Source organism: Thermobia domestica, chromosome 3, assembly GCF_964235325.1.
Source record: "Thermobia domestica chromosome 3, izTheDome1.hap1.1, whole genome shotgun sequence".
In the NCBI taxonomy this organism is placed as follows: domain Eukaryota; kingdom Metazoa; phylum Arthropoda; class Insecta; order Zygentoma; family Lepismatidae; genus Thermobia; species Thermobia domestica.
In genome coordinates this window covers 302,842,869-302,857,767 of record NC_137456.1, presented here as the reverse complement: position 1 = coordinate 302,857,767, position 14,899 = coordinate 302,842,869, and the positions used below count along the sequence as shown (strand labels likewise).

At 34.4% G+C, this 14,899-nt stretch overlaps 1 protein-coding gene across 1 annotated transcript in view; it reads right to left on the bottom strand.

Moving 5' to 3' along the window:
* LOC145681739 (uncharacterized) overlaps positions 1-14,899 on the bottom strand; it is a 121,185-nt gene that overhangs the window by 67,631 nt on the left and 38,655 nt on the right. Inside the window, exon 4 of the mRNA XM_081753349.1 lies at positions 4,549-4,605. Coding sequence (XP_081609475.1) covers positions 4,549-4,605 — 57 coding nt within the window. The remainder of the gene's footprint in view (positions 1-4,548; positions 4,606-14,899) is intronic.

Below are 14,899 nucleotides of genomic sequence, written 5' to 3'. Positions count from 1 at the left end.
CGAGTTTGGTTCTTCGCTGATATCACCGAAGCCGGAAAATATACAACGTAACATTTCAACTACGTAACGACAGACGAAAGCCTATGAGGAACGGAAACATGCTTTTGGTAGGGAGTTGATGCACGAAGAAACTTCTCCATTTCTAAATATACATGTAAGAAGGGAGGAAGAGAAACATTTATCATGCTTAAGTTATATAATCGTTAAGCTAACCGAAAATATCAATCCTAAAACAAATGAAGGAAACAAGTTTGTAAATAGTTTTCTTCATTCATGGATTCACTCGAATTCCACGTCATTCCCAATTGTGTTTTGATTCTCTACAAGAAAAGGTCAAGCTTATCACATTGAGTAGAGGTGGAGGTAGAAATTGAAGAAAGTTTACTTCAAGGATATTAATACAAATTGAAGAAGGATATTAATATAAATATCGTGCTTGGGAACTCGATTTCCTAATTACTACATATGCTAATCAGTACATTGAGTCGTACACAAACATGTTAGCTGGCTACTAGTGTTTCCCTATAATACTTATATTTATACTTACTAAAATGCACTAATTAAAGGCAAAAATATTTTTCATAATATGTTATTCTTTATGAAAAGTATAAATGGAATTTCTGAGGCCTGATAAAGCTTTACAGATCGGAATGGTTTGGCCAATATTATATTGATAATAATTAGCAATTTGAAAATGCTTAGGTTCTAAAACTGTAAAACCTGTGCCCAAAGTTATTCACGTAATACAGGTTTCTGCCAAAATCTTGAAAAATATTTGAAAGAAAGTGTGCTAATAAATTTTGCGAGTGGTGTAGAACCTTGAAGGTAGATATTCAGTCCCCGTAGATTTTTCACATAGTGTGGAAACTATGGTCCTCTTAACCCCATCTACCTAAAGTATATTTGAGATATACTATTGATCATGTCCCTACAGTACTATAAGAATAAATACTGTTCGGAATATCACGATTGTGTATGAAGAACTAGCCTTGACATACATATATAATAATAAACGATACAATGAATTAAAGCCACATTTACATACACTTGACTTTAAGAATCTTTAAAATAAGAAATGTGTTCTTGCCTCTCCATAATAGTTAGTTTCTAAATACTACAACTCCTGTACATTCTATGTCATCATATTGATGTGTTTTGGGTGCGAAAGTGAGAATATTACGTTTGAGCATAAGTAATAAGTAGGCTTTGGTTTCTTCAATTTGATGTCGGTAGTGGCAATCTTGAAGTTTTTATTTCATGATGTTTTGCAAGAAACTAATGTAGTATTGGTTCTAAGTAAAATACGCAAGTTTAGTATGTCAACAATATTTACTCGTAACACACTATCTTCCCAGAAGTCATGAAGAAATCTTTGTATCAATGACGATGTTACGATAACGCGCACCTTCTTTGTGAATAAGATGTATTCCGGCTCCTGTAAGATCTAGGCATTAAAATGACAAAATGGACTTCATTTCAAGACCTTTAGGACAGGAAAGACCAATTGTCAATTAAATGACAACAAAGCCCTTTAAGGAAATCACCCGAAAATAAAGATAACTTGAAGACTATGTGGGCCGTGGTGGCTCAGTGGTAAAGTGTCCACCTCTGGTGCATAGAGTACTTGTTTCGATCCCAGGTCGCGCCAAGTTGACTTTGAGGTGGATAAACACTTTGTGTGAGATTTCTCTGGATTCTCCTGTTTTCTCCCACTTTTTTTCATTCCATCATTTCATTCAGTTCTCATCGTCACCGTCTTCTGTAGCCTAATCGACATAATCGTGGGTCGAAATTCTTAAAGATTTCATTTAATTGAAGACTGTGTTATTATCTCGTACCAAGAACTGAACTGAATGAACTAGTTTTAGTGCCGTGCTTTGTGTTTTGTTGTTGCTTCTTCCTGTGTCGGGAAGTCAGCTAGACTGATTTCGAGATAGGTATTGTAATTGATATGGGCGTTTACATTTTGCAATTTATAAACTTATTTTTTGCACAAGTTCCATTTTGTTTAAAAACACGATAATGAACCAGAATGTGTCTGTGAATTGGCTAGGATTATAGTGGCCGTTAATAGTAACAAAAGAAAAACAATTGCTTAAATAACAAAATTATAATGAAAATTAAGTACCATAACTAATTATCTACTTTTCGTGCAGTCGTGGTAGCTCGTCGAGAATTACACGTCATGCTTTTTTACTAGCTAACACGTTTGGTGCAATGTAAAGTCTCTATTAGCGCAGGTCTCTGATTTGATCAATTTCGATGATGGGTCTTGCTGAATTGATATATTTAAAATATTAATTAATATTTCATGCTTAATGGGGTAAGGGAGAACATTCTTTGTTGAGTAGAGAATATATGTTACAAAGACGGGGAATTGGAGTAATACCAGGAATGGAGGCACATATGTTAAATTTTATCTCCATTTGTAGTTCCAGAATCCCTATGTTCAATTTATTACCATTATTTTAATTCATGTATCATCTTTTTTTATTTTTTCATATTTGCAATATGCAGTGAAATTAAATATTATTCACACAACTACAAATGGTACTTTTGATGTTTGACTGGCATAGAAAATCACGCTCAGATGCCATACAAATACGTAAATTTTAAATTGTAAATTTTCACGTATGTTGAATTCCACAACAAAAATATTTTTCGTTGTCCCACAGGTTCATCAACTTTTGTTTCGTAAATGATTTGTGGGGTGTAAATTTGGATGAGACTTACCAGACGTTTGCGATACCTGGAAATGTACTGATCATACTTAATGTAGATATAGCGGTTAGAGGTAAAATAGCTTCAGCGGTTGACATTATAGATCATTCGTCGTATATAATTGCTTCAATAACGCTGATGTTGACATTATATTTTTGATAATCATTATTTCAATAAGCGATTCATGTCAAACGAAGTATCGGCACTCCATCTTTTCATAACGAGAAAAGTGTGTTTTTTTTATCTTCGCCAAGGCTATTTAACAAATTAATTTTCTTTCTATTTAGTGTGTCTGCTAATAGAAACATTAAATAATTGCAAACGATTTTTGTACTGTATTCTTTTGTCTGAGTAAATAATTAAATGTACACACTGGATATGTAAGAAGAATACAGAATAAGTTAGATGATGATATAATAACATGGACAATGATTACGCGAAACCAAAAGTTAATACAAATTTATTTGAAACATTAAAATTGATAAGAAATTAAATAACAGTTTAACTATGAATTCCATTATCACTTTTAAATTCCAACTATTAATAGGTAAATTATTATCTTTGAGTCAAGAAGTTCAGGCACCATCCCCCTTTATCCCAGGAACGTGAATTGTATCTGATTGTCTTCCGACTAGAACAACTTTCCACATGGTACCATTCGTATTTTCCTATCATGTCCCTCAGGTGGAAGCGTTTGAGAGAAATATGGTATTTTTCAGATTTTTCTGACATTTTGAGCTAGTCCGAACCCTTCTATTTCAATGCACAGATCAGGAAGTGAACTGAAAATCCTAAAAGCTGTACTACATTTCAACCTCGTAACTTCAATAGTAAGGGAGCGATAAAGTATTTACCAATGTGCCCCACAATGCCTCAGATTACTCCAAAAGACTAAGATGTAATATGAAAATTTCCTCGGACATACCAATTTATCCTATGATCATGGTTCGTCCATCTTACTCTTCAGAACAAAGTACACTTTTAAACGGTACCATTCACATATCTCCATCATGTATCTGAGAAGGGGAAAATCTTTAAGAAAAGGGATTTTTCGTTTAAAAATATCCCTCTCTTTTTACTTTTCTGCCCTCTAAACCCCCTGTTTTAATACAGAGATCAGTAAAATCTAAAAAAAATACTAAGAGATGGATTGAATGTATGTACATAATTTAAATCTTCTAGGTAAAAACGTAAGCCTTTGTAAAATAATAAAAGTAGGTGTAACAAAATTCTTTTAAAATTATGACGTTATCACACCCTATGTGCGTGCAAAAAGACGTGCAAAGAACGTGTTCTACAATGGCTCTAGACTTGAAAACACACACAAAAAAAAGACGTAAAACTTTATTGGTACCTTTTGTAATCGAACAAAAAGGTACTACTTTAGATCATTCTATATAGGTACTAGAACATTTAAGGGTTAAACATTCTTCACGTTATTTGCATATAATTATTCCTAAAAGTTAACAAAAATATGGGTTTTACATATGAAAAGAACATGCGCAATTCGATTGTTAATTGACTCAATTTTCACATATTTACATTTACATATTTTAATATATCAAATATGTTTCTTAACTGTGCAATTTCAGATATTATCTTCCTCACATGTTTACATCATCACACACTATCTTCAATGCTAATATTCTTACGAGCTTCCTCGTTGTTATATAATTACAGTATGTGGCTTCATGGCGGCGGAGCGTGAATCGATTCCCGATTGAAACTTATGTGTTTCGATTGAAAGTAAACACTTTAATGTAAGTTATATATCAACGCTGATAAAAAAAACTGTAATCTCCCAATGATAAAACATATTTTCCTTACCTAAGCCACGCTTCTTCTGACTTGGTGTCGCATTGCTCGGTGGTTGTGTTGTACTACCTAGAATTGGAAAACAATAATATGTGTTATTTATTTATACAATTACTAGCTAAAGTTATATATTTAAACAAGTTAAATACATAATACCGGAAATTTATTAATAAGATAATCTATTTTATTTCCCGCATCAACATAAGAATTTAATAACACACCTACATGTATGTACTTTGACATAAATGTAACCTTTCGTTTAGTAGTTTATATACGAGGGGTGTTCCAAAAGTAAGAGCCGTCAACGTATAATGAAATGGGAATAAGCCAGAACACAATTTCACGCATGCAGCACCAACGACGGATTTTTAACGAAACCACTGCAGTGGTTGTTTTGAGTCATTGGAAGATTGTCAGCCGTAGAAAGTAGATCATGGCTACAAGATTTTTTTCTCACGCTACTTGTGAAGTGCACGGTATGTCACAGAAAGGCTTGGATATCCCAGATTGAGTACAAGGTGAGCGCCGAAAATGCTAACCGACCGGAACAAAGAGCAACGAATGTGCAGCGCAGGACAGTTTCTGGATCACTATCCACCACAGGGAGATTATTTATTTTCCCACGTTGTGAAGGGCGACGAGACGTAGATCTTATACACCCACACGGAACCAAACAACAGTTCATACAATGGGGCCATTCAAGTTGCCTCAAACAAAAACACATTTAAGCAATCGCCGCACTCGGGTCGCAAACTAATGGCTACCTTTTTTTGGGAAGGAACAACGTATCCTGTTGGTTGATTTCTTGGAATGTAGTACAACAGTTAGAGTTGACGTGTAGTACAACAGTTTCAAAATCGACGCCGTGGGAAATTGTTGTCCTGAATCATCCTCGTTCACGACAAAGCGCGTCCTCATACCACTGTCGTCGTGAAGAAAATAATTCAAAATTTCCGCTGGGATCTGTTTGTTCACCCTCCACACAGTACCGAATTTGCCCCAGCGATTACTTGCTCTTCTTGCCATTCGAACATTGGACAACGGTTTGGAAACAATGCTGATCTCAAGATTGCTGTTGTCTCTTGAGCTCAAGATTGCTACTGTCTCAGGCCTCAAACTTCTATGCAGAGGGTTTACAGGAGGCGAGGTACCGTTACGAAAAATATTTGGGACGGCTTATTGATTATGTGGAAAAGTGAAGTAGCTCATTAGGTACCTATTTCTGGCAATAAATCATGTATCTCAAGAACGTCTGTTTTTCTTATCACCAAACGGCCCTTAATTTTGGAATACACCTTGTGCTCCTTTGTAATTAAATTACAGCTAATTATAAATTGGTGAATAAATAGGTAATAAGTAAATTTTAGCAGTAACGAAATTAGAGATAAAGTCGATTGCAACATTGAAACCGTAAAGATAATAGTGAAATATAACTAATGGTGTGGAAGTAAAGCTGTTTGGCGTATTGATCGATTCCCAAGAAGTAATGGAAATTTTTAATTTCATGGTTTAATGTATGAAAAATGTGTAATTTAGTAAATAAGAATTCGATTGATACCTTTATTAACTTCTATACATGAGTATGTTCTACAGCAAGAAGTCTTAAAGTATACTGAAAGAGAATCGAGATTCCAACCAAGGGAGTACACATTGAATTTTACCAAGATAAACTCTGTTTATTAGGCATTGAGCTGAGACGTAAATCTACATAGTTTATTTCCTTTCCACCAAAGAAGCTGCGGTCAATTGTCAAATTCTACTGTTTATAATAAATAATCATTTCACACTCATATATATATATATATATGTGTGTGTGTGTGTGTAAGGGATAGGACAAAAAAAATCTAAAATGTTTGCAAAAGTGTGAAAAATCATACCTAGTATGGTGTGGCGTCTCCCTTTGCGTCCAAAAAATGCTCGGATCCGACGTGGAATCGACGTATACTGGTCCTGAATCATGGTGTGTGGAATTTTTGTACCATTGTTCCTCCAAAACATGCTCCAGTTCCTTAAGGATGCTGATGGAGGGTAATGAGACCGAACACGCCTTTCTCATACAGACCACAATGGCGTAATGATGTTCCGATCTGGTTATTGTGGGACCCAGGTTAGGTGTGATAGCTCCTGGTAATGTTCTTCTAACCATCATTTCACCGTTTTCGCAGCGTGACAGGGTGACAAATTTTCCGTGTAGACACCATCACCATCAAAGAACAATATTTGGGCAATGGGTAGAACCTGGTCCACCAAAATATCCTCATACACCTTAGCATTCATCATGTCATGCAGGGCTATGACGCGACGTGCAGAATAGTACGATATTACTGCGCATGCTGCAACAAAACCACCCCCATGGGATACAGTTGGGAGCATACAGTTGGTATTATAGGCCTGCGACGGTGATCTCTATACGTAAACACGACCAGTTGTTGGAAACAAGGTGAGGGTTGATTCATCGGACCACATTACGTGTTTCCACTACAGATGAGTCAACGCCTTGTGGTCTTTGCACCACTGGATACGCCTCTTCCCATTTACGGTTGTGATCAGGGATTTGGCGATAGCGGCCCTGCCATTAATGTTCACATTATGAAGTTCCCGTCGCAATGGTTTCGACGAAACCGAGTTCTGTAGGCTGTAATTAAGTTCAGACGTAATTTTAATCACAGTCGTCTTCTTTTTAGATGCTACAATCCGTTTTAATGCACTTCGGTTCTTATCTGACAGCATTGTCTTTCAAACACTGTTGTGCTTTGCAGACGTCGTTTGCCCATGCATTGTGTATGCCCTCGTGACTTGGAGAGAGTGCCTTTCGATATCTCCACAATGTTCGCCACTGTTGCCACTGAAGCTCCAACCAGACGGGCACCAACGATCATGACTCTCAGGAAGTCTGTCAGGTCACCCAATTTACCGCATCACTTTCACACCATGTCACTCACAGGTAAACTGTTTACAGCTGACGGAAAAGGAAGGTTCACATGACACGTTGAAAAAAATCTATCTTGGCAACTGCAACACGTGTTGTACAGTGGAGAGCCAAATTTACGTGTTCTGTATGAAGTGTTTTTAGATTTTTCGTCTACGCGCTGTATATATACATACAGCGTAAATAAAGTATTAATATATATCCAATTATCGAAAAACAAAGAAAAGATACTCGTGATTCAAGAATTATGTTCTATACGTTTGTGGTAGACATCGTCATGTTTTCCGGATTCTCTCATTTCCTTCCACATTTACATCCCACATTTTGTTTCTGAATCCTCCAATTTAACTAATCATCATTTAGCGTCTAAAGAGATTAGCGGCTTAACTTATTTAAATAAATTTAATATAATTTAATTTAATTTTGCGAAGAGAAGATTTAAAATTTCTAGATGATTTAAAAAGGTTAATTGAAAATTTCTCCTTAGGTGTAATATCCTATATTTCTGTTCCTCTGTTTCTAGGTTCGAGCCTAAAAATTTGTATTCAACGTTTTTCGATTTCAGCTTCCTCTTGTAACTACCAATGCGTTCATCTATTTTTAAATCATTGATCAGATATGTTCTTCTTCTCACTGTTCGCTTTCGTCTTTACCTCTATAGCTGTATATTAACAATATTTGTTGATTCGAATTTGCATTCCTACGATAAACGATGTTTGAGAGCTTCCTCTTCTCTCCTACCCGTTACGAAACGTCTACATTTGTTAATCTCTCCGTCCATTTTATGTTCTACATTTTCTTCAAGGACTACATCTTGAGTCTCACTAAATATTTCTTCTGTAACTTACGTAATGTATGTAAATTATATAGGCGATACTCTTACATAGCACATGACCAGCTTGATCCTTAGTCGGATATTAAAACTGTGCTATCGAGAGCGGGACGTTCATCAAAGCAAGAAAATTAAAACTTTTATTTTATTTAATTTTCCAACTAATTTTAGTGACAAGGACGCTAGTTGGCAAGAATGAACTCAGTCTTATCTTCAACCCCGACTTGAAGATTACAAAATTATCTTTATTTCTATATATGTGTGTGCGTAGAACAATAACTCTTTGTTCGAAAAGTTGCTGAGAGACTTTTTCTACTTCAGTTGCAATGAGAACGAAAATAAGCAAGTCACCTCAAGTGTCTAAGTGACATCTAAACTAATTAGTGATTGGAAAATTTTAGGTCATCAACCAATAGTGGACAATGGTATATTCGTGAGTGCTTGCTAGTCACGTGACCCACGGTGACCAGAAGAAGCACAAGTTAGTCTGGCGACAAACAGCGAAGCCTTCACCACGGGAAGAAAAATCGGGCGAAAGAAGTCGGACGACAGACCGATACCTCCACAGCGGAGAGCTTGTGTAGAGAGCAGCCCCACAAACTAACAGTGGACAATTAAGTCAAGTGCTTTAACCGAACGACAGATTACGGCAAACATTATTTTGGTAGTTTTTGAATATAAGTCGTTTTTGATTGTACAAAGAGGGAAGCATCTGTCTCGGTCCTCAGACAGAAGACACTTGTAAGTGGTCTTAGAGTGCAGAGAATTTTTGTTGGGTGGATACGAAATCGTCAGAGGACCATTTCAGCGTACTTCTGGACAGGACACGTTGTTCTATGGACTTTTACCTGGATGCAATTGTAAGTAAAGTGTCAAGTTTGTTCTGAGACAACAACGGGAACATTCAGCGAATTATCTCTCGCGAGAGCTATGTTTCTTCAATTGTGTTGAGATCTAAAATCATTTCTAATAGCCAGCACGCATACTACGAATTTGTTAAAAGAGAATAATAAAAAGTAAGACTCATTTTACACATTTTCTTGCGAATAAGCCACTTGCACCGATACTAGAATTTACATATTTTGGTTTAATCGATCTTTAAGTAAAAAATGTTTAGTTAGAACAACAGAATTTATTTTAAACCTTCTCACGGCCGTATTTGTTGCAAAAATGTCAAATGTATTTCTTATATTGTTCTGATGTGTATGTTAGGTTACTTATCTAAAGCAGAAATATGTAATACAGATAATTTTGAAGTACAAATATGATCATTTAAATGTACATGTTAACACGTAATCTTTGAACTTGATAATGCTTCATACCGTAAGGACGTAGGTTGTGGTACGTGCTTCCTGATAATTTGCAGGAGCAGTGAGCTATCCTCGCATCAAGTTGAAAAGGTAAAAAGAGAACTTATAGTGTTAATCAATACACACGGATAACTCGAACACGACCGACCACTTTGCGTACCGACATTCACTCAAATTCTCCCAAGTTTGAGTGATAGTTGGCAAAGCATGTTATGTATCCCGGTGGAGGGAGATTATTGGGATATTTACGCGTTACTGCATATTGGTTATTAAGTGCAGGGATAAGTAGAAGCGACCTTCCACATCAGCGATAACAACTGCTTTTCAACTGTGATCTTTTCAACACGAATGCCTTTCCGCATTGGGGAATTCTTGACATTATCTTTTTGGGGAAGTAAATGTTTATCGTCAAGATACTTCCTAATCGTTGTAAATGGTGCACATATTCAAGTTCTCTTCTTCCAACTCATTCGATTCCGATTTTTGGCTTTGATTCCCAAATTATAGTGTCCTACAATGTAAATTATTTTGTCTATCGTCTCCTGTAGTTTTTCATCGATTTTATATATAATAACATTATCATCTACGTATATCCTATGTATCCTCCAATCTTGAAAATCTCCAATTCCCATTAACGTTTCCTTCAATAAACATTCAGTGCAAATGTTGAATAATTGAGGTTATATATTACATTTCTGTCCGACTTCTCTATCAATCTATACTTTATTGGTTTATCGTCCATTCTAGTGCAATTTCACTCGTTGACGTAAGCACAGGTTGTGAATGAGAAGTCAGTCCAATTTTAACTCTATTACTCTAAGTATTTTCGAAGTTGGGTCCATTAACCAGGTCGAATTTTTTTCAATAGTCGATCAACCACGACCATAACTTTTCTTCTACGTTAAGAAGTAATTTTAATATAATAAGCATCAACCCAATAGCAACTCTGGTTCATTTTACTTTCCAGAATGCAAATTAAGCATTTATCAAAATGTATTTATTCTATTTTTCATTGACAGTGACAGTGTCTGACGAAGCCAATATGTTCAGTAATTTGGCGAAACTGTTACAAATTTATTATTTGTGAAGCAAAATAAATGTTGCTTTTCTCAGCGACTTGTATTTTAGTGTAATTTAAAATCTGTTATTCAGTTTTTTCGAAATAATTTCCCCAGTTTAAGAAATAAGGCTAAAGGTTGGTTGATCACCCCATTTTTACTTCCTTTATGTTGGGTAAGGCATCCAATGTCAGCAACAAATTTCTTTGGGTATTCTCCATTCAAGTAGGTTTTGTTAACAATTGTAATCAGTACTTTCATTGTATTGTTTCATAAACTCTTGAGCAAATCTGCTAGTATGTTATCCTTTCCAATGGTCGTCTTCCTTCTAATGTTGTACCTTACTTCTATGGGTCAATTTTCTTCCTCTTCCACCTCTTCTTTTGATTCCTCCAATTGAATAGCATTCAATACAATATCTTTCGGGAGCTTCTTTTGGTCATGCAGAGTCTTTAAGTATTCCTCCCTAATTCCAAGTTTTTATTGATACGCAATAATTATGTGGACTTGTTGATCTTTGTTTTCAAACATTACAAACATTTCAAACATTTCAATTATTATCTTATCCACTAATTCTTGTGATTTCTAAAACACCAGATCATATTTTCCTCGCGGTTGAAGTTTCATTTCTTTTTCATGTATTTGTTCTTTGCATTTTAATTTCCTTTTTCCATTTCTATTCTTAATTTATTATCCATTTTTCTGTGTTCTTGATATCTGTAGTATCTTCTTGTGTCAATTCATCCTTCTTCTTAACCATCGAGTTAGTTTTCGATAGTTTCCTGGATTCTCTTTCCATCTTTCCAATGTTTTGGATTATGTTCAGTAGAATATGTTTATCCATTTCCCAACTACTTTCTGCTCTATATATCATATTGCCAATTTCACATATTATTTCTTCACCTCTTCATTCAAATCACGGTTATTACTTCTAAGTTTCTTTGAGTTGCATTTTGATTTTCATCCCATATTACTTCTTTGACTTTTACCTAGTTATTACTTCCGCATCTAGTAGTTTGCTATGTAAATCAATAACACTTTTCGATAGCATCTTCAAATCTCGTACATTATTTCTTAAACATTCCTTATCGAGAATACAATCAACGAGGTAGCATTTCTTATCTGCTAGACTTTTCCAAGAATGCAAATGTGATTTTTCTTTCTTTGTATATATATTAGTCACTACTATATTATGTTGTCTACTGAAGTCAATCAGCATCTGTTTCAGTGCGTTTATTCTACCTAGGTATAGAAAATATTTTACTATATCCTTCACTGCTCTTTCTACTACGCTGTTGAAGTTTCCTATTATTATGGGAATGATATTGTCTATTCCCTCCTAATGCAATGTATCACTATTATGATCATCTACGTCTTCCATTGCATTCTCATCTTGGTCCGTTACTGACATATGCAATTAAGTTTTCACGATATCCACTGGTTTTTCACTTAACTTTACAAATATCAGGCAATCACTGAAACAATTTCACTTTAGTTTTTTCTGTTTCACTCCTCATTGGAATCCCTACACCATTCTCAGATCTAACGCCTACTATATTGAGTAATTGTCGGATACTATTTCATCTTTTTCTGACCATCGCACTTTACTCAAACACGTGGAGTCTAATTTGCATAAATTATTTTAACTTTTGAAATCATTTCACCTTTATATGTATTCATTTACCCTCAGGTCGAAAAGTTCATACTTTCCAGTTTGCTACCAAGAATTGAAAGTTACATTTATTATTTTCTCCTTTTATAATTCTCTTCGTAAAAAGCCCCACCAGGCAATCCGAACGGGAAACTATTTTAACTAAGGGATGTTTGATCTCAGAAATGATTATGATGCCACTTATTCTTCTCTTACGTTCCTCCTATGAGAATGATGGTGATGTATTCCCATTTCCTTGCTGGATCTCCAGGCCATTCGTCACCTTTTTCCCATTACCGTGTTACTAGAGCTTCTTCTCTTAAGAACAAGTAGAAGCCTTGACGAGTATCCCCATATCCAGCCTAGAAGAAGTCCGGAAATTTTTGATAGAGATTGACTCCTTATGCCGGGAGTCAGTTTTTCTCCATCTGAATTGGCTGCCTAAGACGGTGCCTTCTTTTCCCCGAAGAGGTTTTGGTTGGAAGTTTTCCTTTGTCTAAAATGAGATCTTAAGACATTTCACAGACGCATCAAATAGTCTTGGAAAGCAACTATAATTTATTGCAGTGCAATTTATATATATATATATATATATATATATATATATATATATATATATATAGGCACTAATAAAATACACATGCGAATTTCGTTTTGGTGCTGTATAAAAGTCGTATGATACAAAGATATAAAACTTGTTCTGCATAAATGAAAGTCAAAGATATTGTGTGGCACTACAGAGTGTTTGAGAATATTAAATTAAATCAAGTATAGGGGGTCAAAATTCAAAATGAATTTATCTTTTCTAGATTTAAGTTAAATTATGGTGCATATATTCTTTCGAAATATTGACCCTTAACGATACAAATTTCTTATCTCCATAAATTCTATCTGAATCATTGTATTCATGAAAAATATTTGGAATTATGATCTTTGACATCTACAGTCTTCGGTAATTGTGTTGTATCATCAATCATTTCACAAAGTTCCTGAAACAAATCACTTCAGCTGAAGAATGTATATTTCAACACACAGACAAAGAATCCACCGAATATTATCCAAAACCTAATGATTAAGTGACGAATGTCAAGGGATGTCAAATGTTATTAACTTTATAATTCCTATTTCAGATACTGAACAATATCCAAATGCTCCGCTGGTGGTGTAATACCGTCCTGTAAGTTAATTATGTGTCTATTGAAGTAAAGATAAATTCTTCGAGTTCAAGTCCTGAAAATTGTGACCCCCCTACATCTCCCCAAATAAATATGTATATATAAATAGTGAAACAAAGGAAATATATTCGATTGGTTGAGTTCTACCACTGACCAACGATCTCTACAACGTCACCTCCAACTTTGCTTTGGAGAACCCTAAGCTTAAATAATATGGAATATAAAGATAGAGTAATCGATTTGTATCTAATTGAACAAAGATACAAACTTCATAACGGTTTGTTTAAGCCTGACATTAAGGTTGACAACGTTCAAAAGAGGTCAAAATTGATGAAAGATGTACTTCTTATTTGAAATATGTAAATTGCAAATTTTTTTAACTCATAGAACCATAGAGTGATCACGTACACATATTGAACTAAAACACAAAAAGTTATTATTTGAATTGAAAACTGTTACCCTGATCTGTAGTGTGACATTTGTTTGATTATCACAAAGTTCAATTGATTAACTAGTAATACTAATTTAATTGAGTAACACATGATAGGAAATAGATCCAAAATTAAAAATAATTCGAAAAATGAGATCAACAATGTAAAAATGGCTAAGTACAAGCAATAGCAAATGTCTTGTTTCATGTAAGGAAAAATACAGCCATATTGGAATATTGAAGGAATGGATTTATAAATTTATTATGTATGGAAATTGTAGTGTAACATTTTAGTTGACTTAGATTAATTTAAGATTGTGATTTCTAGTCTCCACCTGTATTTAGTATAAACTGAGCCAAAATTGCAACTAAATTAGAAAATTACATTGAATGAAGTATACAGCATAATGAACGTTATCAGTATTTGGCCATAAACATTGTCATTAATGTATTGAGAGGTCTAAGTTGGGAGATTTAAACAAATTTTAGCTATACAAGCTGAGATGTGATTTTTACGTTTCCTTGTTTCTCTTAGCTCCAATACAATACCCATTATAAGGGCAAAATGTGTTTATCAAGACATAAGCTTGGAAAACAATGTATAGTTATTTACTCTTTAACCATTCCCACCTATTTGCGGCTTATAGGCCAACTGAGTTGTTTTGAATTCTTTTTCTAATTATTTTATTAATTCTAATTCTGAAACAAACGTTATCGTGTTTTGAATTTAATCTTTATTTGACAGAACACGTTTACAGTTTATTTTAATATATTCTTTTAGTGGTATTTCTACCAGGATCACGTGTTTGTTCAGACATATCAGAAATCACATATATTACTTTTAAAATTTATTAATTTTATTTAAATTACTTAAATATTACTTTTAATTATGTTTTAAATTATATTAATTTATTGCTGTATCAGTAAAATGTGATGATATAAACTATAAACTAAAAGAAAACTATAAAGTAAAATATA